Below are 26791 nucleotides of genomic sequence, written 5' to 3'. Positions count from 1 at the left end.
CGAAAAACCTCCGATAACAAGAATTGGGGAGGGACCCAAGAGAAATATTGTCTAAAGAGAGAGAAGAAGAATCAGCCGATCTTTTCTCATGTGTCTTTATTAAGCATCATTAGTGTTATATAACGCCCTGATTAAAAGCAAGCTGGAGCATTGCTTTGATTTTTGAGCCACAGTGCTTTGTTAAGTGGACTTTCGACCCTTCAGAAGAGAGCTGTACGAAACAAAAAAGGTCAGATCAGGTCAATCATTCTCGAAAAATTTGGTCGTGGCTGGCTAAATTTTCTGTTGGTTACGTAATAAGAAATGTTAAAAGCCAAGGACTCACAACTGTCGCAGTTTTTTCATTGAAATCATCAGCACCTAGTTCTGTTGTCATTGACCATGGGCAAACGCTCAAAAAAACCGTCAAGTGAAATGACTTTTATGTCCGGATTGAGTGACCAAATTCGGGGCTGTTATTCAAGCCGTTAGTTCCCAGTTTTACCCGTTTATCAAAAAGTTGTTCCGCCATTTTGACATTCCTATTCCGCCAAATTCGGCCACATTTGGATAATTTTGCTTAAATGCAAACAAAACACTATTATTAGCAATGTGTCAAAAATAGTGTCCTCAAAATCAAGCAAATAATATTTATTTACATCCTGAACCTTTATTTGCATCATTTGCATATTTGGTACGATTTCACATTTGTTTCCATTTTTGGCTTCTTTTGACTGAATTTGTTTGGGCCGAAAATTTGTATTTTCGATATTTTGATGAGAAATTGGCACCCCTGACGTATGTCCGCACTCGATAATTCAGGGTCCCGCCTGCCATCTCTTTCTTAGGACACAGATGATTTTGCAACACACAGGAAGAGGTTGAATGAGCACATTTTAGCAAACAAAATTCCATCAACAGCAACCCACTATGGACTTGAAAGAATGGCATTGGCTGAAGTCGATTTCTAATAGTAACAAGTAGGTTTCAATTTATTCCGCTTGAATTTGAGCGATACGTGGAGCATCTTTGACGAAGCGCATAGATAAATGCTTAACGGTCTGGGTGAGTCCTGGTGACGAATCCAGCCTAATATGTAGGTGGGTGGAAACCACCTGTTTCAACAAACAGCAATAGTGCACGTTTTTTTGTACGTTTTCAAATCTAAACACCCACCCACCAACCTCAGTAATATATGACAATATGACAAGGCCATCAATCCTTATCATCTTTTGTCGGAAGTGTCAAATTTCTACTTTCTTTAAGGACATCATTTGAATTTCCGACACATTCTCTGTACCATATGCACCAACCATCATGATTCACAAGGCGGGCGAGCCCTGTACACATACCAGTCGTTCAAAGACAACGCAACAATCGCGTTGTTCCTTAGTTTTGGTTGGAAATAGTGTTCTACATGAAGAGTATCGATGTCTTGACCCAGAAGCAATTGTTGTACTTATGTTTGCATGTGACGAAACACTAATTAAAGAACGTCAAATCTCAACTCCATGCCGCTTGGGCTCGCCTGCATCAAATGGATCAAAGATGAGAGTCTGGAGTGAATATCTACCTTCGTCATTTCACAAAAAACAAACTCAATTATCACACGTACAGGTCAGTCGCTCTCAAAAGTCAGAGCTCTTTTGAGGGATGATGCATGTGTTTGTTTGCCATCGACAACAGTGCCATTGAAGCGAAAAAAGTCATCTAAGTGAGATAAGGGCGTTCGCCGGAACTAGGGGTACCTCGAAGAAGGCCAGTCTTTCGGATCTGAACTTGTGAAATGAATGATACGATTGCGTTTCTCTGCGACGTGTAGTGTATGTCAGCAAGAATCGGAAAATAGAAAGGCCAAAACATAGGCCTCCCAACCAGGAAGTGCTAAAACCCGTGACAGGTGTTGCCAGGCATCATCGTAACCTTCAACATGGTAAGATTACAAAGTTGCGTTTGGGATGTGATTGTATATCAGCCATTACCTGAATATAGCGTTTCTGACTCATTCCTGTTTCAGAGTAGGAGATAAGTAACAATTATTTAATTCACTTTGTCGATGCACCGTAAATGTAATGGAATGAAGGAGCTGTCAATAATGTTATTAATATAATGCTAATAGCCTTTCAAGGCTTGCTTTGTCTCACATAAACAAATATTCTTCTTGCTTTGCTAACACTACGTACACAATAGATTGATTTCTGTTAAATTTGATGGCGGCTTTTCTCATACTTTGGCCTGAAGAAGCATTCATTTAAAGGGAATCACTGAGCTATGCTATCTTTTTAGCTGCACTTTGATTCGGTAAGAATTCATAATTATTAGAGAATTGAAATGGTCCCAAAACGCCTCACTTCCCACTGTAGCCGTACCTTATCAAAGCGTCTACACTATAATCTGCAGTAATTAGTTTTCGGCATTTTTCAGAAGCTAAAAATACAATTTTGAAGGTTATTTGACTTATTTGAAAGAAATTATCGTCACTTTACCCAAATAACAGAAAAAGGTCCTTTGAATGCAATCAGAGCAATGTGTTTTGGCCAACAATCATAACAACCAAGGTTTCAGCTAAAATTTAGGCCACGTAGTTGCCAGACTTAAACGAGACAGTGACGAGTACTTTTTAGACAATAACCAGCTCTTTGGATATTTATTGCAACCTAAGGGGCAATTCAAGGGATAATCTAAGTTTGAACAACCCAAAACATGGCTCTTGTTCATTGACTCCGTGACCTAGATTTTTTTTTTATCCTGATTTTAATCACATGGACTTCAATGGCTCAGAAGAAGGGGAAAAGCTTTGGACCAATTTCAATAATTTTCAAGCTAACCCAACCATGTACTTATAAGATGCAATTTGTGCAATTCTGGGTCATGCTGTTAATGGGCTATTCGGATTTGATGTTTATGTGGTTTCAGTGCTATTTTTGAAACAACTTTCTCCCCAAAAGTGTAACCTTTGAAAATTCCCTCGGCTTTTTACGTTTTTAACCTTCGCTGTTTTTTTATACTTTCCTTCAATTTTTGAACATTTCCGTAAATGAAAAAGTGAACTAAAATACAACAATTTCAAATCCGCTCCCTAGTACTCGTTATTAGGAAAAGCATTCCTCTGACCCAAGGAACTCTTTTGTCACTCGTTAGTCATTAGTGTTTGAAATTACGAACAAAGATATAGAAATGCATTGTCCAAAGCAATAAAAAGAACAGGTGTTTCAATTACATTTTATATATTTCATTAAAGAATCCGATTTAAACAACTTAGGATCATATTTTTCCAGCAATGTCGGCATTAATGCACAAGCTGGTTTATGGCGTACTTGGTCGATCAATCAATTTTCCTTACCTTTAAAACTAATTTATTGTCATCAATTCCTAATTGGGATTTAATTTTAAATTCATGTTAGCTAAAACCATGAAGTCAAACTCTCTTCATTTTTACAATTCTTCATTTCTTGATTAACATAATTAGTATGTTGTTGATCCGGTACTGTCATTCATTGAAGGGCTTGCCCGAGGCGAGTATTTGATTGCTGAATTTCCTCTGAAGTAAGGCGTGAATGTAACGCAGAATAAGCATCCACTCACCACTTTGCGGAGTTCATTTTCACACCGGTTCAAGTCCAAGCGCCTACTTCCGAGATAAGAGCTTTAAAAAACTGGCCTCCGGTCTGGCAGTTCAAATTCGTTGCTAGACCAAGTATCATAAAGAATTAAACTGCTAAACACAGAAGAAATGTAATCTTTCGCTTTAAAAGTACCAGGGATTACATTTCTTGTAGTGGTTACTAAAGCCCGTGAAAATCTAAACCAAAGAAGCAAATGCATAATCTGTTGGGGAGTTCCAAAAAATACATCCTCCCATCATTATTGGTCTGTTTGCTCGTCATTTCCTGGAGTAAGGAACATGTTCTTTTTTGGGGGTGAAACTATTGGTAAGAACGACCGACCAGGAGTTTGGAGTATTAACATTTTGATATTTGTCTGTTAAGCAGGTGTTGAAAGTATTTTTTTTGGACGAGAGTTAGACTGTTTTTTATGTGACAAACTTTAAAATTAGTGCTATATTTTAAGCAGTCAAAGAATCAAATTGATTGTGACGTTAATAATGTGCCTTTTTTTCTTTCGGACGTCTTTCATTTTGTTGACTATTTTATTTATGACAAAAATTAAAATGTGTGAAAATCCTGGACAGAACACCATTTCATTAACCCAAATTTAATTCGATTTCAAATGATTTGTTAATCTAATGTGAGTGTTAATAATGGCCACTTGCATTGTTGGCTTTTGACCCCGATCGCCTTATTCAAGTGGGTCCACTTCATATTAGGCAATTCCACTCAAAAACAGTGTTCGATTCAGTGGTCTGACTTTTTTTGCAAACATTGCTACTAACAATGTGTCTTGTACCTCAAGGTACGAAGAATAAGAAATTCTTGAAACTTTAACAGAAATCTTTGACATAGGTATTGGCAAAATCAAGCAATATGACTTAAACTCGATTGGTCCCAATGGGTAAATTCCCTTTTCGAAATCGAAAATCACAATCGTTCGAAAAGCTGGAGGAGTTTGCGATCTTGCGCAACTTCTCACAGCTTGTTAGTGTAGCTACCAGAGCAAATAACATTCTGGACTTGGTCTTTTCTATTGACCCTGATCTGATCCAGTATGTCCAAGTGACACCCAGACATCAGCCAGATCATCATGTTCTCGAGTTAGGATCGACCATTACTCAAACGCCGGTGTGCTCTAGTCTAATACCGGCCAAAAAGGTTGGTCTCGTTAAGGTCATATTCAAAGACGAAAACTGGACACAAATTGCAGAAAAGTTAGAAGAACTAGACCTGGTTTCAATTTTGAAATAGGAATCGTCCATAAACGTAGCCATGGATACATTAGTCTTTCAGGAAGTTTAATCTAGCAATCTCTGAATGTGTTCCGAAAGGTGGGACACGGACAAAAATTCCAAAATATAGGAAGACTTTGATAAAAAAAAGAGTTGCGAATTAGCAAAAAAAAAAAGCTTAGAAGCAGTTCACATCCTTGTGATGTACTTATCTTAAATGTTTGGAGGAAATCTATGGAGAGTTAACCTCGGGGAGTAAAATCAAGTCTGAGAAATAAATAGTGTACTTTGGAGGCTTGTACCCAATGGTCGATTCTTAACATGGCGCGGTCGGTAATGTGAATGAAGTGAGACGCCTGAGTGTAATAGCGATACCAGAGTGGACATGGAGTCCAGAATGAGTGGTCTCGACGGATTGTCTTACGAACAATTAAAAAGGAAGTGGGTAGCCTTCAAAGGACATCTCACCCGTGCAACGAATCAATTCGAAGCTGCATTGGAGTTACCGTTTGGGATTGATCAAGCTCATAGCAAAGTGATGATCAAGGTTAGCAAAGCGGAGGAGGTCCTCGAAGCTATGGAGGCCAAATGAGTCACAGAAGAGCACGCCATGGAAGTCGAGCGTGGACTCCAGGATTGCGACCAACTGATGAAGTGGATAGGGGACAAGTTGAAGAGCCGATTACTGGTCGAAAGTGCGGGAGTAGTTGATGGACTGGAGTCCGAAATAAATCCATCCCCGACTATGGGCAGACCAAGGATAACAATCCGCCAGCCAGACTTACTGAGAGGTGATTCAGACTTGAATACATTCCTGGAATGGCGATTGATGTTTGCAGATTACCGGAAGTTGGCAGAAGTAAACAGGTGCAACCAAGAGCAACAGGTGGCAAACCTAAGGTCATTCCTTGATTCCGAGATGCGGGAAAAGTTGAGAATTTCGATCGAAGTCTCGGATGACACAGACCTCTCGGTGGAGGAAATCCTGGACAAAATTCAGGAGTTCTTCCGTGCCCAATATAACGTGATTTTGGACAAAGTTAAGTTCCATAAGACGATTCAANGTTTCTATCTTATACTTGAAGATCTTTAGCTCTTTAGCTCTTTAGCAACAGAACATGAGGAACAAGAAATTGCCTCAAGTCCCATGGTTTTGGGGAAATGAAGGAGAGCCTATTTTATTCCCTTACCAGACATGGCAGTGCTTTTCGCAGTGTGGAAATGGACGATCGGGTTTTGTGCGTACCTCAACATTGCTACCATATGACCTTGGTACAAAAATTCATGCCTGAAATCAAAACAGTTGTCATTGCCAAAGCCAACAGTTCAGACGACTGCATTGAGATAACTAAGTTTTAAATGAAAACTACATATTAAAGAGTCTACCAATTACAGCATGTGTCTTCACTTTTTGCGCTTTTAGACGACTTCACATCGAACAGAAACTCAAAGATGAGTCATATTAAGATAGTTGATAGGGAAAAGTTATTGGAATACATTTGGCTGCAATTTTTGTTCTTTTGGGAATTTTGCTTTTTAGACTGGACACTTGTTGTTTCCAAACTTTGTTAGCGTCTAATCTGAATTTTTCAGTAAAGATATACATCCAGGATTGCTGAATTTAGGTCTGGTTTCCCCTTGTTTAGCCTATAATTTCAAATTGATTTTTATTGAACATGTCGCCAAGAACTTCGCGGCCCTCTGGTCTAATAACTTCGGGCCGTCCTCAAGTCCCAAAAGTCACAGTGCGAACTCACTCGATTTTTCAATCCTGGTGGTCTTGGAGTATGAGCCAAACAGAATTTTCCATCCAAACGTAGACTCCCTAAAGGTCAGCACCACCAAGAACTGGTACAAAATGTCCTCGGCCTTCATCAAGAAAAGTTACGCTTCGGTTCGGCCTCGAATTAAGGCCTTGATTGAGAAAACTGGAGACCACATTCAATGAAAAAGTTAGATCTCAATATGGCTCACAAGCCTTATTTGGAACATACTCTCAGAAGTTGCTTCATACCGCCGCCATTAACCTATTTTAAAGGCCACTTGAATTTTCTAAATTTTGGTTCCCCACTTTGTATAGGGCCGATCAGGTAAATTTACATCATCTTCAACCTCCCATAGATCCATAGCGGGAGCCAAAATTGTATACTTTTTTTGCTCCATTCGTTGCAAAGGTCAAATACAAAGGTCCGCTCAATGTGTTTATGCTCCTCTTCCAATATCTTCCCGATTCTGCTCGCGAAGATCTTTTAGAGGCAAATCACGTGATATTCTATTGATATTGTTTCAGTGCTTGGCAATAAGGGCCGTCAAGGCCTTGACGCTGTTTTGCGTAGTCGTGCACACCTTCTTCTCCAACTCCCCTTTAGAAGAGAAAGTCTATGGATTCAGGTCTGGTGAGCTGGAGGGCCAGGTTTCAAGGTTCCCAGAATCCACCCAGTTGTCTCTGCGGATCTTCAGCGTGGTTCTTGACTTGAGAAGGGACGCATTGTGCTACTGGGACACAATCATTGCCCAAATTGGCCTTCTCCATGATCTCAGAGATGACATGGTTGCCAGGGAGCTAGAACTAATGCTCCAGCTTACGGGCCTCTTCTTTGCAAGGCATGGGATGGGTGTGGTTGGTGCAAACTGGACTAATGGGGGTCTCTTTTGCCACTTCTGGAGTGGCATTGATCTTTCTCTTGACATTGTCATCCACTTTCCACTTGTTGTGCACGTTGTAAACCATTTTCTTGTGGAGCTTCAGAAACTTGATCATGTGAGTGGCTGGATGTTCCGCGCAAGCTAGATCAAGGATCACATCCAGACGTCCCTGCTTCACGAATGACCCGGATTGTTTGTGGGCTATTTGGAATTAACTAAAATATGATATCAACCAACCTGCACTTCAAGGTATTTGGAGATGTCCACATGCTCATAATGTCAATCTGTTGGAAGTTGAAGATGGTGTAAATTTACCTGATCGACCCTGTATTTGGACACTGTGATGTACTTATCTTAAATGTTTGGAGGAAATCTATGGAGAGTTAACCTCGGGGAGTAAAATCAAGTCTGAGAAATAAATAGTGTACTTTGGAGGCTTGTACCCAATGGTCTATTCTTAACATGGCGCTGTCGGTAATGTGAATGAAGTGAGACGCCTGAGTGTAATAGCGATACCAGAGTGGACATGGAGTCCAGAATGAGTGGTCTCGACGGATTGTCTTACGAACAATTAAAAAGGAAGTGGGTAGCCTTCAAAGGACATCTCACCCGTGCAACGAATCAATTCGAAGCTGCATTGGAGTTACCGTTTGGGATTGATCAAGCTCATAGCAAAGTGATGATCAAGGTTAGCAAAGCGGAGGAGGTCCTCGAAGCTATGGAGGCCAAAGGAGCCACAGAAGAGCACGCCATGGAAGTCGAGCGTGGACTCCAGGATTGCGACCAACTGATGAAGTGGATAGGGGACAAGTTGAAGAGCCGATTACTGGTCGAAAGTGCGGGAGTAGTTGATGGACTGGAGTCCGAAATAAATCCATCCCCGACTATGGGCAGACCAAGGATAACAATCCGCCAGCCAGACTTACTGAGAGGTGATTCAGACTTGAATACATTTCTGGAATGGCGATTGATGTTTGCAGATTACCGGAAGTTGGCAGAAGTAAACAGGTGCAACCAAGAGCAACAGGTGGCAAACCTAAGGTCATTCCTTGATTCCGAGATGCGGGAAAAGTTGAGAATTTCGATCGAAGTCTCGGATGACACAGACCTCTCGGTGGAGGAAATCCTGGACAAAATTCAGGAGTTCTTCCGTGCCCAATATAACGTGATTTTGGACAAAGTTAAGTTCCATAAGACGATTCAACATAGTAACCAACGCTTTGAAGATTTCTACATATCGGTGCAACGAAACGCGTCAAGAGCCGAGTTAAATGCTAAGTGCAAAAAAAAGGAATGCTTGGAGGACCAAATCAAAGTCAAGATAATTGTGGGTCTACGCTATGAAGACACGCGAATAAAACTCATGGCGATCCCCGAAGATGACTACACACTTCAACGTGTGGTTGATATTTGTCGGGCAGAAGAGACGGCCAGGAACGACGACAGACGATTAGGGAACGCCGAGGTGAATCGCACATCAAAGGAAGTCCAATCGGGGAGCGATAATAGCCAAAAGAAGGGAACGAAAGGCTTGGCGAGCTTCGGATTTGGCGTGACAATGATTCGTGATTGTAGGTTTTGTAAGGGCAATCATAAGAGGAAAGAGTGCCCAGCATGGAATCAGACGTGTTTGTCGTGTGGAAAGTTGGGACACGTTCCCTCGTCTAAGAGATGTGGCGAAAAAACGAGATTCGGGATTGATGCCCAAAGAAATTATTCCGTAGTCGTTCGAGGAGCGAGCCAGAGGGATTTTGCGGATCAGGCCCCCCAGATTGCGGTCAATATTGAGTGGGAAAAGGGAACCCATTCGGTTTCATTTCTAGCAATTCCCGACTCTGGAAGTGAGGTCAGTTTAGCTGACATGGAGTTACCCCGGATTATGGGCATTGAAGAGTCATTGCTGGATTCGGTGTTCGTTAGTGGAATTTGTGGAGCCACCGGGGACGCGTTCACAATCATGGGGAAAATTCTTGTAAAATTGCTATATGGAGATGCAGAGGTGTTTGACGACATCATAATCGTGAGAGAAAAGGTGGGAATGCTAATCTCCTGGAAGAAGTGCAAAGAGCTCCGGATTTTTCCACAGAATTATCCATCACAGCTTGGTCGAGACCAATGGGTACGAGCAACCGAGCGGGAAGAGCCACCGTGGAAACCCTCATGGTTGATACCAAGCGACCCAAAAATAGAGGAGATCACCCAGACAAAATGCAAGCTTCTGAACGAGTTTGACGACGTTCTTGTGGGGGATGATGGACAACTGAAAGCCATGGGAGGCAATCCTCTTTGTATTGAGCTCGCTTCAGACGCCATTCCTTTTCAAATATTTAAGGCACGGCCTGTTGCGATACCCTTGCAAGAAGACACGAAGAAAGAACTTGATTCAATGGTTGAGAAAGGCATTATCGGATCGTCTATGGGGAAATCAAGTGAATGGTGTCACCCTATGGTGGTGGTCAAGAAGAAGTCAGGAGGTGTTCGGATAACAGTGGATCTTACTAAGCTCAATAAGTTCGTAAAAAGACCCACCCACCCATTACCTGCGCCTCAAACGCTATTGAGCGACATATCTCAAGGAAATAAATATTTCACCACCTTGGATGCGCTAAAGGGGTACTGGCAAATCCCATTGGACCCTGAAAGTCAAGACCTGACAACGTTCATTACTCCGTGGGGTCGATATCGTTTTTTGAGGTGGCCAATGGGGCTCAATGCCACCGGAGACGTGTTCAACCTAAAAATGGACCAAGCACTTCACGACATGGGAAACATAAGAAAATTGGTTGACGATATCCTCCTATATGATGTAGATTTTCCCGAACACGTCCAACAGGTGGGGAATTTGCTCCTTCGATGTCGTCGCATGGGCATTTCCATGAACAAGAACAAATTTGTTTTTGCAAGACCAGAAGTGAGCTTTGTTGGATTCCGGGTAGGTGTTGGGGGAATTGCCGTCGATCCCACCAAAGTGAAAGGCCTCAAAGAGTTTCCAAAACCCACATGTCTAAAGGACATGCGATCATTCATGGGATTAGTCAACTATTTAGGAGGATTTTCAAAGGAAGTTGCCAAAGTATCCCTCCCATTAAGACCTTTAATGTCCAAAAAAAGTGCTTTCGTATGGTCAACAGAACACGACAAGGCTTTTGAAGACGTTAAGGCTGCAATGTCGGACCTTCCAAGAAAAACTCCTTATGATCCAGAATTGGAAACGGTGGTGGAGACTGATGCAGCAAAAAAGCGAGGGTTTGGGTACATCCTGAAGCAAAGAGGAAAAGACGGATGTTGGAGACTTATTGAAGCAAATTCGAGGTGGTTGAGTGAGTCAGAGTCAAACTACGGCATGACGACATTGGAAATGATGGGGGCTTACTGGGCCACTAGAAAGTTGGATGTTTTCCTACGTGGTTTACATCACTTTACAATTATTACGGATCATCAGGCAATGGTGCCAATCATGAACTCAAAAACATTAGATGCCATTGAAAACCCAAGACAAAGAGAAATTAAAGAGCGGATGCAGTTACGGTACAATTTCACGTGCAAGTGGATTCCTGGAAAGGATATGTATGCATCTGACGCATTATCGCGGTGTCCGGTGGAAATGCCAGAACGCTCAGATTTGCTTCATGACGATCAAATTAGCTGGCCCATAGTTTGTGGGATTACAAGTGATTTGGATGAAAATAATGAAATTCGGGACCTGCAAATTGAAGGCTTGAAGTCCCAGGCTAAGCAAGACTCTGGCTACTGCGAATTGGTGGAACAAATTCGTCGAGGTTTTCCGAACAAGAGGAGTATTTTAACGCCTGCACTACATCCCTTCTGGAATGAACGAAATAACCTGTCGAATTGGAATGGATTGGTTGTGCTAGATGGCAAACGTATCGTGATTCCTCAAAACGAACGGGGGGCAATCCTGAAGAAACTGCATTCGTCGCATTTAGGCATGGTGAGAACCAAACAACGTGTGCGTATGGCTGTATATTGGCCAGGAATTGATGAGGATATCGAAAGACTTGTCCGAAGTTGTGCCCCGTGTCAAAAACTCCGACCCAGCTTACCGGAAGAGCCGCGCTGGAAAGAGAGTGATAGTCAGAGACCATTTCAATCTGTCGGGATAGATCTATTTTCTGAATCTGGAAAGAACTTTCTAGTGTACGTAGACCGATATTCAGGGTGGATTGCTCTTCACCAATTCAAGCAATCTCGTACCACATCAAATAACATCATAAAGCCCCTTGAGAGATGGTTTGTTGATTACGGTATTCCGGAAAGACTAGAGTCAGATGGGGGTTCGAATCTCTCGTCTCGCAAATTTCAGCAATTTCTGAAAGACTGGAGTGTCAAATGGCGGTGTTCTTCACCACATTACGCTCAATCAAATGGCTTGGCAGAATCGGCAGTGAAGAAGCTGAAATACTTGGTTAAGAAAATCATGGATGAAGGAGACTTGGATGACTCAAAAATTTACAGGGGTATTCTAGAGATGCGGAACACTCCAGGTGAAAGTGGGCTGAGTCCGTCTGAACTCGTTTTCGGCCGGCAAATGCGATCAGTGATTCCATCATTACCGCCCATATCTACTCTTGGTAGAGGAGATGGTCACTCGACGTTCATCTCCCCAGAATTGCACCCACGCAAGCACCTTTCCTCACTAAAGATTGGGGAACGTGTGAGAGTCCAAGATCATCTCTCCAAGCGATGGAACATCACGGCGTGGTGGAAAGCAAAGCAAGTCACAGACGGTTTGGAATTCGGATGTCAAGTGGTCGCTTGTGGTGGCGCAACAGACGTTTCCTACGCCCCCAATTTTAATTCAAGACCAATTCGCCTGTTATTGCGGATCAAATTTTAACGCTTTATCCGTTTGGGGAAGGGATGTGATGTACTTATCTTAAATGTTTGGAGGAAATCTATGGAGAGTTAAACCTCGGGGAGTAAAATCAAGTCTGAGAAATAAATAGTGTACTTTGGAGGCTTGTACCCAATGGTCGATTCTTAACAAACCCTTATGTCAACCATGTGTTCGGATTCCGATACCAACGGATTTTGATATTGTGGAAATCAGCAACTACATTACGTACAACAGAAGTGTTAAGGATGAAGAGGAAGAATTCCAAAGTAAAAAAACCTTTGGCCAAGGGTAGGCAGATGTATTGCTCAGAGAAGCTATTATCAGCGTTGTATCATCAATTAGAAGACGGGTCATTTATGTTAAGGGATCATGTGAGGCAAGCATGACCAGCAACGTAACGTACAAACCAATTGTAAAGATTAAGACCGATGGGGCCATTGGCGATAGCACGTGCACCTGTAAGGCAAGGTCAGATGGAAATGTTGTACACGTCGCTGTTCTATTACTCATGGTAGAAGACCTAGTTCAAGGAAATGAACCAAAGATGTATTGTCCCTCCACTTCAAAAACTCAATACTGGGGCCATGGCTCGTTAAAGCGTAAAGATCCCATTGCTCTTCATGCTAGAACGTAAGTAAAATGATGTTTTCATCATACTCATTGATTCCTTTTATGTGCTTCAAATGTAACTTACGCATTTCAGCTACAACAAAAAGAGGAAGCCGGATCGTTACCTGCAACATGACGTTCTCGCCAAGACCGTTGAAAATCCGTCCCAAGCCACCTTGAAACGTATATTTCAAGGCCTTCAAAGGGAATCTATGTGGGACAGGCTTTTAACCTATGAATATGAAAACTATTTGTGTTCTCCTACACGAAACAAGAGCTCATCACAAATGTCATGGAGCTGATGAACAATCTCGAAAATGACGCCAAAGGTTTTAGTAACGACCCCTGAGTAACAGCTTCTGCGTTCATGCCACTGGTACAGTGGGTCAGGCTGATGTCCCATTATGGATGGAGCTGCGTAAATGGAGAGTCACTGGCTCAAATTTCAAAAGTTTTACTTCTGACAATCCATCTGTTGTGGCCAAGAGTGTTTGGAGAAACCAAGACCTTCCCGATTTACGTGCCTTGAAGTGGGCCAAGATCACGAATCTGTGGCAAGGAAAGAATATGAGGAAACTACAGGCGATACTATTGTCGAAAACTGGCCTTTTTATTTGCAAGGAAAATTACGTGTTTGGTTATAGTCCAGATGGATTGATCGAAACTGATGGACTACTGGAAATCAAATGCCCTTTAGTTTACGAGAACTTGAGTTTGAGGAGCTGGCTGATCTCCCCGCTGTCAAGAAGTCTGGACTTCCATTCACGTTTGACCAGCATGGGGTGCATTTAAGAAGAACACATGCGTACTTCTATCAAGTACAGCTCGGTATGTTTGTTATGGGCCGGAAATTTGCAGATTTCATGGTGTAGACTCCAAAATGGTTTAGAGTGCAAAGGATTCAGAGGGACGAGACTTTTTTGACAAATAATGTCTTCAAAGCTTTTAATATGTATAAAACCGTTTTTGTACCAGAATATTTTGAACAACGAATCCCACGAAATCTAGAACCTTTTTTGATTGTACACTAAAGTGTTTGGAGTTAGCACCTCTAAATAAAACTGCTGAACAATTGTTTGGTTAGAAACGACTTCTAATTACATAAGGGTATTTGAAAATTGACGAAACAGCAGCAAATGAAAATGATTTGGGACAAATAAGGGGATCAAATTAAGGGGAACAATTCCAGACAGAATTTTGAATTGTTTTAGCCTCTGGTTAAACCTTTCAATATGGATTCTTGCTCGAGCGATCTTCTTAGCAGCAGAGATTTCTTCTTCTGAAAAGTGATTCCTTCCTTGTAAAAACGGAGGAATTATCAATTTTGCCCCTCTTTCTGCCAATTCTTCCTGGAATATTGAATCCACGATCGGCCAAAACTTCATCCGGTTCGATAAAAAGACAAAAATCCGGATTGGGCAACAATTTCTTTGTCGGATATCGCACCTTCATAAGCCTCACTGACGAACATTGCAGCACACATGGAGCAACCCCTATAAGAATTTTTGAGGTGGCGTGATGTTTGTAATTGGAATAGAGATGACCTTGTTGCCTAAAGTCCTCACTGCTTTGAACAAAAACTTCTGTGCAATCTATGACCACACGAAGTTTCGCAGCAAGCCATTTATAAATGACGGGGTAATTGTTGGTGCTTTTCTTTGGCAACAAAACATATCGTCTCTCAAAATCGAAAACTTTTCGTAGATAAAACGACACATTGTGATGAAGATTATTCGCACCATTGACGACTCACTTCGTACCTTTCACCAAGATCAACAAGTCCAAAGACATGCCGGATTCTCTCTAAGTCATGTATAATTTAGCTTTAGCAGGAATAGAGCCACTTCTTGGATGCAACGATCCACTTTGCCACATCTTCACAGATTCAATATCGGGCCGAGGAACTCGAGCAGAACGTCCATTTCTCTAAAGTTGAAGCCAGTGTAATACTTCAGACGAGATTCTTTTTCTTCAAGCCATTCCAAACGTTTTTTTCGTTCGTTCTTTCTTCTCAACCCATTCTCTAGAGATGACGACTCATTCACGTTCCTTATGTTTTGACATTCTGTTGGGTGGCTTTGTCGAAACTGACTTTCAATTTAGGGTTATAGTTCATAACACTATTGAGATCGGGTTCATCGTTTCCATTGAATGAAGAGCACCTTCGGCCTGTAAAAGGTTGGTAATCACTTTCTTTGATTAAGAGTGCCCCATTCACATACTGCGTGGTCTTTGGCTTAGGCTCAGACTCGAGCATCGCTGAGAGTGTTCTTGGAGTTTGTGTTGAGATTGAGGTTTTGTGCCTTGTTTAGATTGCATTTTAACATCTGGTTCTAGCTCAATCATCGATTGAAGTTCAGATTGGGGATGTCTCTAGATTGAATTCGTGGCCTTGTTCAAATTGCATACTGACATCTGGGATCGAGCTCAAGCATCGATTGCAGTTCAGTTTGGGACATGTCTGGAGATCCAAGATTTAGTTTGGTGGCAGATTCTCCGAGTAACTCCGAATCATGTTGCATTTTGAGCAATGTCGACCTGGGTAGGGGATTTTCCGAGAAATTGCTCTTTTTGGCGTACGTGTGGTCAACGAGAATGGACGAAGTAGCCCAACTACGGTGTATTTGAGACAGCTGCATGGTGACCAGCAAGTTTGACAATAAGACAACCAACCATCTCCAGAAAATTTGGATTGATTATGATCTGTACATTTTAATTCCCACCATGCACTTAGTCTGTTGAAGTTAAAAGTTATACTGAATTACATTTTTTATTTCTACAAACTGTCAGAGGAAGTAAAAGCGGTGTGAAAGTGTTCGTTGTAATCACCTAGCTTTTTTGATTAATCATAGACTAAATGTTCCCATCTTTGAACAAAATATAGTTAACATTGGATTGATTATTTCCATGATAATTTCTTGAGACTATGTTCCTTGCATTTGGCATTCAATTATACTTACAACACAAAGGAACAAAAACACCAGGCAGTGATGAAAAACTAACCCCCCTAATTCAAAACATTGATATTCAATGTACTTCTCATTTCATGTGCCTTTTTTGGCTCTGGATTATTGCTCTTTTCCATTAACTAGCATAGAATCACTACTCCTACATGGTGTGTAATCTTAGTGCTGGTCACTCACTAGCTTTACAAGGTAAACAAATTTGTTGTAGACAGCCAAAGTCATGAGTACACAGTTTTTATCTTGAACTTGTCTCCTCGGGCACACAAAAAAACCAAACGCGATAGTCGCAGACGGTTCTTTAATGGAAACTTGACAAACATTACACCTAATTTGGGTACCTCGAGTCGCTGTTGCATGTTCCCCAGCGCAATGGTATACCATATTGGAATCGCCAAACAATAAAACCATTACAACAACTGTCTCGCGTGATTACCAAGGTGAATGTTTGTCTCAAAAGTTTTCGCCATGCCCTCCAATCAGCTGATGATTTGGGGGAACTCTGAATTACTTGACATGGCCTATTGATTTCATATGCGTACGTCCCTTTTTGCATTGGCCCAACAATTCCCCTTTTCTTTCAGGGCTGATTGGCGGTGTGTTTTTGATGAATAAAGTAGATTGAAATGTACAGTTTGCCTTGAAGAGTAGCTACATTTTCCAGACGACCGAGATCGTGCTGGCATCGTAGGAAGTAAAGGTAGCAAGTGATTTGTATTCAACTGTATCTAAAAGTTCATCACTCTTGTAACAAAAATCAGTATTAAGACTCTAGAGGAGAGGTCGGCTTATAGACGCATTTAGACTGGATTAGTGACCACATTTTGCAGGATAGTTAGCCTGAAGATTGGCCCAGGTGTATGCCAGACAACCTAAATTGATCTGTAACCGGGGGAGTAGAGGTAGCTAGCGATTTGTATCCTTAGTCAATTGATGATTGTTGAGGCCTTATAAAGGGAACTCGAATTTTTTATTCTATGCCATGATTAGGGTTATAACCGGAGACCTTAAGTAATGGACTAGAAGGGTATAAATATCAGAGATCCAAGTTCACATGAGATCAGACAAAGGAAAAACAGATGAGACTGGCACAGTCAAACATGTTAATACGGAACCTCGATACACTCCACATCTCCCTTTTAAAATTGAAATACCCTGGGGGGAGGGGCTTGACGCGGCGCTGGTATGGCCAGTGTGGGTGCAATAACAGCGGCAGTGGGTGCAGGGCACAGGCGGTGCCGATTGTAGCAGAACAAGCCCACGTCGGTCTTCACACTAATATGAATGGCCTTTTGTGAGCGCTTCGACACCCATTCATGAGCCAAAACTCCAGGATGTCTCAGTAACGTCATACTGCATATGAACCATTTGCCCAGCTGGAGCGGTTTGAGGGGACAACAATGAGCTCAGTGGACCATGTCCTTATGGTAACGGGACCTGGCGGCCTCAAAGCCTTCACGGTCAAGGGAATGGTCTTGGCGGGGTGTGGGCAACCGGGATCGAACTTTGGGGTGTGGAAAGCGTCAGTTGGTGAATAGCTGTCGACGTGCAGGGTGCAGCTCCATTCAAGCACCATCGCACGGGAGGCAGCACAATCACGGCCCTCCAGTCTTGGCAAGCAGGCCTTTCAAGGCCTTGACGCCACCTTCCGCCACCCAATTGTTGGCGGGTGATAGAGGGAGAAGGTTCGTGTCCAGCCCGGCCTCCTGCTGAGGGCAGAGGGGTGGACATGAAACTGAGCCCATTATCAGACTTAACTTGCACGTGGAACCCACCAACGTGAACCAGGACAAAAGAGCCGACCAAAAGCCTCAGTCAACATAGAGGCCAGCTTCTTCAAAAAGGGAACACCATAAAGCGGTTGACCTTTGAGGTCAGGGAAAGGAGGACACCTCAGGGATGATTGGCTCTGCCTCCTGAGAGGGGAGGAACACCAACGCAGTTGGGACACGCCGCAATCTTGTTGCGGATGTTATTGTGGAGAGTGGGCCACCTCGTATGTCTTGTTGATTCTGGAGTGTGAGGCATGGACGAGGTCAAGGATGGCGTGTCTACCAGAGCGGGAACAAAGAGCAAGGAGAAGGTTCCCCTCCACACAAAGCCTGGCCCCCATAGAATTGGCGCCTTAAATGAGTATGTTGGTGGAAGGCGAAGCGCCCGACTTGATGGATGAAGCAAGAGCTCTATTCTTTTTGCCCACGTTCTCTGCAATAAGACGGCAGGGGAGCGTCGTCATCAAGAATGGTGGCAAATGAGCACAGAGTTTCAATTGCAAGAAGACACGAAGAAAGAACTTGATTCAATGGTTGAGAAAGGCATTATCGGATCGTCTATGGGGAAATCAAGTGAATGGTGTCACCCTATGGTGGTGGTCAAGAAGAAGTCAGGAGGTGTTCGGATAACAGTGGATCTTACTAAGCTCAATAAGTTCGTAAAAAGACCCACCCATCCATTACCTGCGCCTCAAACGCTATTGAGCGACATATCTCAAGGAAATAAATATTTCACCACCTTGGATGCGCTAAAGGGGTACTGGCAAATCCCATTGGACCCTGAAAGTCAAGACCTGACAACGTTCATTACTCCGTGGGGTCGATATCGTTTTTTGAGGTGGCCAATGGGGCTCAATGCCACAGGAGACGTGTTCAACCTAAAAATGGACCAAGCACTTCACGACATGGGAATCATAAGAAAATTGGTTGACGATATCCTCCTATATGATGTAGATTTTCCCGAACACGTCCAACAGGTGGGGAATTTGCTCCTTCGATGTCGTCGCATGGGCATTTCCATGAACAAGAACAAATTTGTTTTTGCAAGACCAGAAGTGAGCTTTGTTGGATTCCGGGTAGGTGTTGGGGGAATTGCCGTCGATCCCACCAAAGTGAAAGGCCTCAAAGAGTTTCCAAAACCCACATGTCTAAAGGACATGCGATCATTCATGGGATTAGTCAACTATTTAGGAGGATTTTCAAAGGAAGTTGCCAAAGTATCCCTCCCATTAAGACCTTTAATGTCCAAAAAAAGTGCTTTCGTATGGTCAACAGAACACGACAAGGCTTTTGAAGACGTTAAGGCTGCAATGTCTGACCTTCCAAGAAAAACTCCTTATGATCCAGAATTGGAAACGGTGGTGGAGACTGATGCAGCAAAAAAGCGAGGGTTTGGGTACATCCTGAAGCAAAGAGGAAAAGACGGATGTTGGAGACTTATTGAAGCAAATTCGAGGTGGTTGAGTGAGTCAGAGTCAAACTACGGCATGACGACATTGGAAATGATGGGAACATCACGGCGTGGTGGAAAGCAAAGCGAGTCACAGACGGTTTGGAATTCGGATGTCAAGTGGTCGCTTGTGGTGGCGCAACAGACGTTTCCTACGCCCCCAATTTTAATTCAAGACCAATTCGCCTGTTATTGCGGATCAAATTTTAACGCTTTATCCGTTTGGGGAAGGGGATGTGATGTACTTATCTTAAATGTTTGGAGGAAATCTATGGAGAGTTAACCTCGGGGAGTAAAATCAAGTCTGAGAAATAAATAGTGTACTTTGGAGGCTTGTACCCAATGGTCGATTCTTAACAATCCTGTAATCGTGGCTCGTCTCCAATAAAATTGGAGGTAATTCAGGGTAAGATTAAGGCTTCTATCAAAAATGACCATTTGAAAACGGAGAGTAGAGTGGTTCAGGAGTGTAGTCTTCTATGGATTTGGTACTCTCTAGTCTCGCCTGTATTTCTGTGCTTCTGTTGTTCCCAATAATCACTCGTATATTAGTTCTTCATCTGGATACATCATTTGGCTTTATCGTTCTCATCCTGATCTTTATCACGCCCACATAACATGGCGCAGTGTTAGTTTTCGAACTACGCCCCTCAAACTTCAAACTCTTTGCACGTTTGCGTTTTGACTTCAAGCCCTTGAGAATCCAGGCTAGTTCGAACAATGAAGTCCACATCTCTTCTTTCTCGGGCTCATTCATTGTTTATTTTGCTTTCCTCTAACATACGTAGGGAATATGTAGCCATTGATGATCCGGTAGCAACTTTCAAGTCAGACTTGGACAAATTTTTAACTAACCCTACATTCAAGGACTAGTTGAGTCTGCAAACTCAAATTCGTTGTTAGACCAAATTGAAGATTTATTAGATCAAATATTAAATAAAGATTGAAAGGTAATAAATATACGAGTTATAACCTTTCATGTTAATAGTCCTTTTCATTCTCCTCTGCTTTCTCTCCTTGCGGACAACGAACCTAAAAGGACGGGAATGCGCTCTAAATTGCCTGAATTGAAAAGGAATTTATTGCTGAACATGTTATTTTTGATACATTCTAACACCATAAATAGACCACCAACTCTTTTGAAAGACCTTTCAAATCCTAAAAAAGTAGAAATATCAACATTTTCGACCTCTAAATTGAAATTATTATTTCTTCCATGAAATTGTCCCTAAAAAACTAAATTTTTATTCTAGGGATAGTGATGTTGCAAAAGCTGCTCATCAAAAACTTGCGAAGCTGTGCTTTTTGTAGTTCTACTTTGTTAGAAATGATGATTGCAAAAGTGTCAATAATACAGTATACAACCTCCTTTAAAATGATTATTTACATGTCATAGTTATTTGAAATTCTACCCATAGAGGATTTGAAAGGTCTCCCAGATGAGTTGTAGGGTTATTCATTGTATGACAACATTTCAGGAATACATTTTTCATCTAATAATCCCTTTTAAAAATTTGGCATTTTAAAGCGTGTTTTCTCGTTTCTACGTTTGTTTGTCCGCACCTAGACGAAGCCGAGGGCGCTGTCTCCCTCAATAAGGGCCCTTATTTGCAACGTCACACGGCCCAAAGAAAACGGGAAGATTCACGGTAGATTGCTACATAAACTGCTCTTGTCTTGCCTTGAACACAATTTCTTTTCCGGACATTATGTGACCCGAGGCACTAATTGAAAATAAGATTTGATATAATTAGTCAAAAACAAAACAAACGCATTATAATTCAATAACAAGAAATTGGCCCAATCGGCCCTTTATTTGGTAGAGGCTGAATGACAAAGCACCCTCTGGAGTGCAGAACGTAAAACATATTTCGGGCAGCGTAAGGGGGTTATGAAAAGGACTATAGTTCTGAGGATTACATTCCTTGTAGGGGTTCGAAAAGCCCGTGAAAAACCAACCCAAACTAAACAAACCAAGAAAAACCGTTTGAATTTTTCCAATGTCAAATGAATAAGCTCAAGACCTGTTTAGAATAGATCAAATAGATCTTTACATTTATAATTTAGTTCCAACTGGGCGATACGTTTTTTAAAGAATTCACTAAACCTCTTTTTGTTCTTGGTTTTCGAAGGCCTACGCTTGGCAATCCACGGCATATAGCCGCAGTGGGGTGGATGATATGACGTTACTATCCGAGATCAAAGACTCTGCCATTGTGGAAAATCTGAAGAAACGGTTCTTGAATGACTGGATTTTCACTTATATTGGACCAGTGCTGATTTCGGTGAATCCTTTCAAACCAATGAAATATTTCACACATAAAGAAATTGACTTGTACCAAGGAGCGGTAAGTTCAGAAAGTTGAATCCACTCTAAAAGGGGAACGAACTAACATGCGATTCTTTATCTTTAGGCCCAGTATGAAAATCCTCCTCATGTTTATGCCTTGGCTGACACAATGTATAGAAACATGACGATTGATAATGAAAATCAATGTGTTATCATCAGGTACACCCCCTTTATTATGACCATCACAAATTCTATTGGAAATGATGACAGCTTTTTGAACGCAATTATTCTCTCTCCCTCTCTCTCTCTATTAGTGGAGAATCGGGTGCTGGGAAAACTTTCGTGGCGAAATACATCATGAGCTACCTCTCTCAAGTGTCAGGCGGTGGTCAAACGGCTCAACAGGTGAAAGATGTGATTTTGCAATCCAATCCCCTCTTGGAGGCCTTTGGGAATGCCAAGACTGTGCGGAACAACAACTCGTCCAGATTTGTAAGGACGGTTTTCAACGTGGCCTTCAGATAACATCCCAATCAGATCAGATTGACAAACATTTCTGGGCATTGAGTTAAACTACTTTTGAGAGATTGTTTTAGGAAAGTTATCTTTCACCATCTTGTTGCTGATTCACATCGGTCCTTTCCAATTTTCTCTCAAATTGTGATCGATCAGAAGTTAGTTGATACTTCACAGCTAAAAGAGCGATTCTGCTTTGTGACAAGATGCGGCTCGGTTCATTGTCTGGTTAATACGATTGAGGAGGAAAAGGACTATGACAGGAAAAAGATGGGCATTGTTTGCAAAAAAGTTAAATCGTTTCATTGCTAATTTTGGTCGGAATTAGAGATGCTCCAAGTAGAGATATGCGAGGTTGAGTATACATCATCAAAATTGACCGATCTGATAGGCTGTCAACTGTCTTCGAACGTGGGCTTTGTTTGGAAACTTTCCCAACAGGGAGTCAGTCACTTCCAAAAAGAACTGACACGCTTGTATTGCATAAGGTAAAGCTTTGAATGGTTTATGACAAAGTTGATACACCATGGGTTTAAGCAACTTATTCCACAGTTGTCATTAGAATTGGATTAGTGTGGCATTTCTCATTAAAATGTAGTTGTCACACTGATCTCTTGTACGTTGCCACTATCAAGTTGAACTAAAGTGCTTCAAAAGAGAGACTACAACCTTCTTAACAAATTACATTGTATAGTCTAAAGTGACTTGCTTCTTGAGAGGCCCAGGAAGTTCACATGTGTCAATGTTAATCTGAATAATCTAATGAGATATTTTATCAATCTAATCTTATGGAAAACGGGTTCAGAAAAGATTTAGAAAGTAATAAACAAATTAGAAACAATCTAAAAGCTCACACATCAAAAGCTCATCAGCTTGTCTTCGAGTACAATTTAATAGCGTCCTTGAAGAAAATATTCCATAATGCTTGTCATAATAGTACTCTTTCTTATACAGCGCATCAATTCAGATTCTCTTTGGAAACTTTTTAGTTCTTCTTTACATTTTTGAATAGGAGCAATTTGCCAAACCTCGTGCGTCTCTGTATCCAGGGTCTCTAGTTGGAACCAATAAAAGGTCACTGTTGATTGATCAATCTGGCAATTTCGCAGATGAAACAAGCCGAACCCTGTTTGTTTGATAAAATATTACTTCAATATCAAAGAGTGAAGGGAAAGGAAACCTCAATAGGAAAAAGATTGACAATTGTTTAAACCAAAGTAACCCATTAAAGGATAAATGTACCGTAGTAGCGGAAAAAGACACTTTGTCCGCTCTTAGTGTTCTCATACCTATCAATGAAAACATATATTCAATAACAAAGTAAATCCAGAAGTGAAAGCAGAGGGAAAATGTATTTTGTTAGCAATGTTATATCTGTAATATCGTGTAACGCTATGTGAACATTCCGTCTTCAAGCTTTTCCTTCAGTTGCTCTGGGCAAATTGATGCAAAACACAATGAATAGAGATCTGAGTGTTTTCCTTCCATCCCACTTTCCGCCAGAAAGGATCTAAAGCGAGCCTAGCGCACCAACAAACTTTCATCTTCCGCTCCACAATGAGACAATTCACCTCAATCCATTGTCTTCAAGGTTGAAATTCACGTGAACTCCATCTGTTGTGTCAGGGTTTTTGTACATTTGCAAACATAATTGCCCTCTCCTCGAAATCTGCGTTGTGCCTCAACTGTTGTACGGACGTTCATACATACGTACGTACGTAGATCCTCGACGTCTCCGTCATTCACGTGCAGTTAAAAAGAATACCCTTGAATCGGCTACCGACAGTTTGCGTGACCGACAATTTCTCCCGTGCATAAGACCTGGGGGAAAGAAGTCTTTGAATGATTGTCAAGTTCTCAACGGTTGCGTCAGTGAAAGAGTCGTCATTTTTTTCATTGGAATTTGCCAATTGGGATGCATGTGCGTTCTCTGGTCTGATCGATTCTTCCGAACGTCTTCTTCATATCTGATTTAGCGTAGTTGGGTCTAATTCCCACCAATGAAGTCTTTCCTCGACCGTTCACAATATAGAACATCATCTGGTTGTCTCTTGGTTACCGCCGAACGAGTCAAAGGCAATGTAGTAGGAAAAAAAGTTACCGCTAGAAACGAATCGCATTGTGAAAATAAGCCGGAGCAGCATCACCTTCTCCCCTTCACCTCCTTGATTAGACTGAAGTTTGAAGTGTATCTTAATGTTTTCACTTTTCAGTTTCACTTTCGGGAAAAGGCGTTAGACTTTGGCAAGTTTTGGAAAGTTTTACTGTTGAAAGAGCATGGTTATATGTATTTTTCAGGGAAAATATGTCGAGATCTTATTTGATAGTGGACAACCGGTGGGCGGAAAGATCTCCAACTTCTTATTGGAAAAGTCCCGGGTTGTGACGCAAAATCCCAATGAACGAGGGTTCCACATCTTCTACCAATTTTGTCGAGGGATGCCATCCGAGATGAGGGAGGATTTTGGACTCACGGATCCAGATTATTTCAACTACCTAAATCTTCATCAATGCTATGAGGTAATTCATCATGCAAGTTTCGTCCCCCTCAGCTGATTTATGAGCGAATTCTCTAGTTGAAGACTCAACGCTCATGCACTCCCTAGATTGCAGTGGCCTTGCAATTTTTATTTTGGCGAGGTCAATCTGGCTTCATTTTAGGTCAAGGCCTCATTTTCAAGATTTCTTGTAAAGGAGCTTTGTTTCGGAAAAGAACAATATCAGTTCCCGTTGAGTTTTTTCAATGTTCAACCGATCCTATCATTGTGTCTAATAATCACCTCTATATGAACAGTAGTAGGTAGTTGGACTCTTTGGCCAGCTTGGATGCGAGTCATTGCCAATGATCGCCTCTGTGTCCAAATTGCGGTGAAAGTGGTTGGTTGGTTGGTTGGTCGGTCGGTCGATCGGTCGGTTGGTGACTCAATCCCTGGATGGCAATTGGAAGAGTCACTCCGACTTTCTAAGCGTTCACTTATTCTTTTCTTGTTTTTAAAGGTGGATGGAACCGATGATGTGGCAGATTATGCGGAAACCATTACGGCTATGACTACTATTGGTTTGATTGAGGAAGAACAAGGCAATATCGTCCAAATTGTGGCGGCCATTCTTCATCTGGGCAACATCATATTTACAGAAGAAGGCAACGATAAGGCCATTGTAGAAAACCAGGAGTGTAAGGAGATTGAACCACATCTTAGTACATTACGAAATCCACTCAAATGGTACTATTAAATCCAAGTCAAGGACAGTCAGTCAATATATGTGAGGTTAAATTTCATATTAGATTAGATAATCGATCAAACTAGACTATTATGCTTGAAAGAAAAGATGTTTGTGAGGTATCATTCAGAACGAAAAGAGCTCTTCAAGTGTTCTAAGTTTTATGCGAACAATCAATGCATACAATGATGTTAAAGATGGGCTTTGTGGATGAATGATGCATTATCAAAGTACAACCCTTTAATTACTTGAAGATTAGGTGTAAACGTCTCAACCGCAGTTTTCGAATATTGATCACCTCAAGGAGAAAAAATCACTCACTGCACTTGCTTGTTCTCCCTCAAGATACACTTTTTCGTAATCTTTTGGTCGCGGTTAATGGCCATGCGTTCAATTCTGAAGTTATGCACTTTCCGTAATGGTCGGTTAAAAGCCACATATGCCGGGCAGATATGCAGCATGCCTTTGCAAGAGGGTCAAACCAGGATATGTCTACAGCTTGCATGAGAATGAAAGCAGAAATGCCGACCAGGAGCAATTGGGTTTAGAACTAAGGAAGAAATGATGGACGTTTTTCCAAATAAAAGCAAATGCATTTGCACTGACCATTCTCGTACCATGATCTAGACTTTTGGGGAATCATCGTTCGAGTTTTGTTGACTTTTGGTAAGCTTTTGATTATTTATACTTTCCTTTATACTTTCATTGTCTAAACTCATTTCTAACACCGTGATAAAAAGAACCAAAAAAACGAAATCTCGAAGCAGACTCACTGATAATTTTCAGTGAGGGTGACAGGTTATGGTGCTTAATCTCATTCAGTAAAGGTTGGCCCAATTTCTAGTAAAATCAGTACTACTTTCATAGATTTCTTTAGTCCAGTCTTTATAGTACACGCTACATTTGTGTCACCTCCATGGGGTTATCATTTCATTCCTTAACGTTTGACACCTATGTGCTTTGAATACCAAACTAACGAGTATTCCATCTCGGTTTCAGGGCTTGCATTTCCGGCCTTTCTTTTACAAGTGGAGAAGGCGCAACTGGAAAAGAAGCTAATATCTCGTGTGATGGAGACCAGATGGGGTTCGAAAACCGAGCGCTTGGACGTCACATCGAATGTGCAACAAGCCGAAACCACACGAGATGCTCTCGCCAAAGGCCTCTATGCCAGGCTCTTTGATTATCTAGTGAAAGTAAGTTAGAGCACGCGTGATGAGGATTTGGTTTTGGAACAACAGATGTGTTCGGTTTTTATTGACAGTTTAAGACCTAGAACTTAACATAACGACAGGTTGTGTGAATGTCACTCAAAATATGATGTCTAAAAAATGGGCAAGGGGGGGGGGCAATTTGAAAGTGAAAATGATCGAAATGTTGTGTTTTTGTTTGGTTTTATGTCGTGTTTTACTGTTGCGGCCAACGATATGGCAAAAGTTAATGACGATTCATTGATTACAGAAAACCAACGAGGCCATGAAAATGAAGACAAAGAGCAATGGAGTGTTGAACCTTGGCATCTTGGACATTTATGGTTTCGAGATATTCCAAAAGAATGGCTTCGAGCAGTTTTGCATCAATTTCGTGAACGAGAAACTTCAGCAGATCTTCATTGAACTCACTCTCAAGGCTGAACAGGTAAC

At 41.6% G+C, this 26791-nt stretch overlaps 1 protein-coding gene across 2 annotated transcripts in view; it reads left to right on the top strand.

Annotated features, from left to right (window-relative positions):
• The first annotated feature begins 1488 nt into the window (after positions 1-1488).
• The window catches only part of LOC131879296 (unconventional myosin-If-like), a 40827-nt gene continuing 15524 nt past the window's right edge, over positions 1489-26791 (top strand). Inside the window, exons 1-8 of one of the 2 annotated variants that reach the window (XM_059225571.1) lie at positions 1489-1912; positions 21253-21468; positions 21535-21629; positions 21725-21902; positions 24225-24446; positions 24924-25101; positions 26148-26344; positions 26610-26786. In XM_059225571.1, the coding sequence (XP_059081554.1) occupies positions 1910-1912; positions 21253-21468; positions 21535-21629; positions 21725-21902; positions 24225-24446; positions 24924-25101; positions 26148-26344; positions 26610-26786 (1266 nt within the window). In that variant the 5' untranslated portion in view covers positions 1489-1909. Of the gene's footprint in view, positions 1913-19420; positions 19527-21252; positions 21469-21534; positions 21630-21724; positions 21903-24224; positions 24447-24923; positions 25102-26147; positions 26345-26609; positions 26787-26791 lie in introns of those variants that run through there. The other variant, XM_059225572.1, reaches the window with a different exon arrangement.

The sequence above is a fragment of the Tigriopus californicus genome, chromosome 4 (genome assembly GCF_007210705.1).
Source record: "Tigriopus californicus strain San Diego chromosome 4, Tcal_SD_v2.1, whole genome shotgun sequence".
Lineage (NCBI taxonomy): Eukaryota > Metazoa > Arthropoda > Copepoda > Harpacticoida > Harpacticidae > Tigriopus > Tigriopus californicus.
The sequence above is the reverse complement of the archived record's forward strand: the minus strand, read 5'-3'. Positions and strand labels throughout refer to the sequence as shown.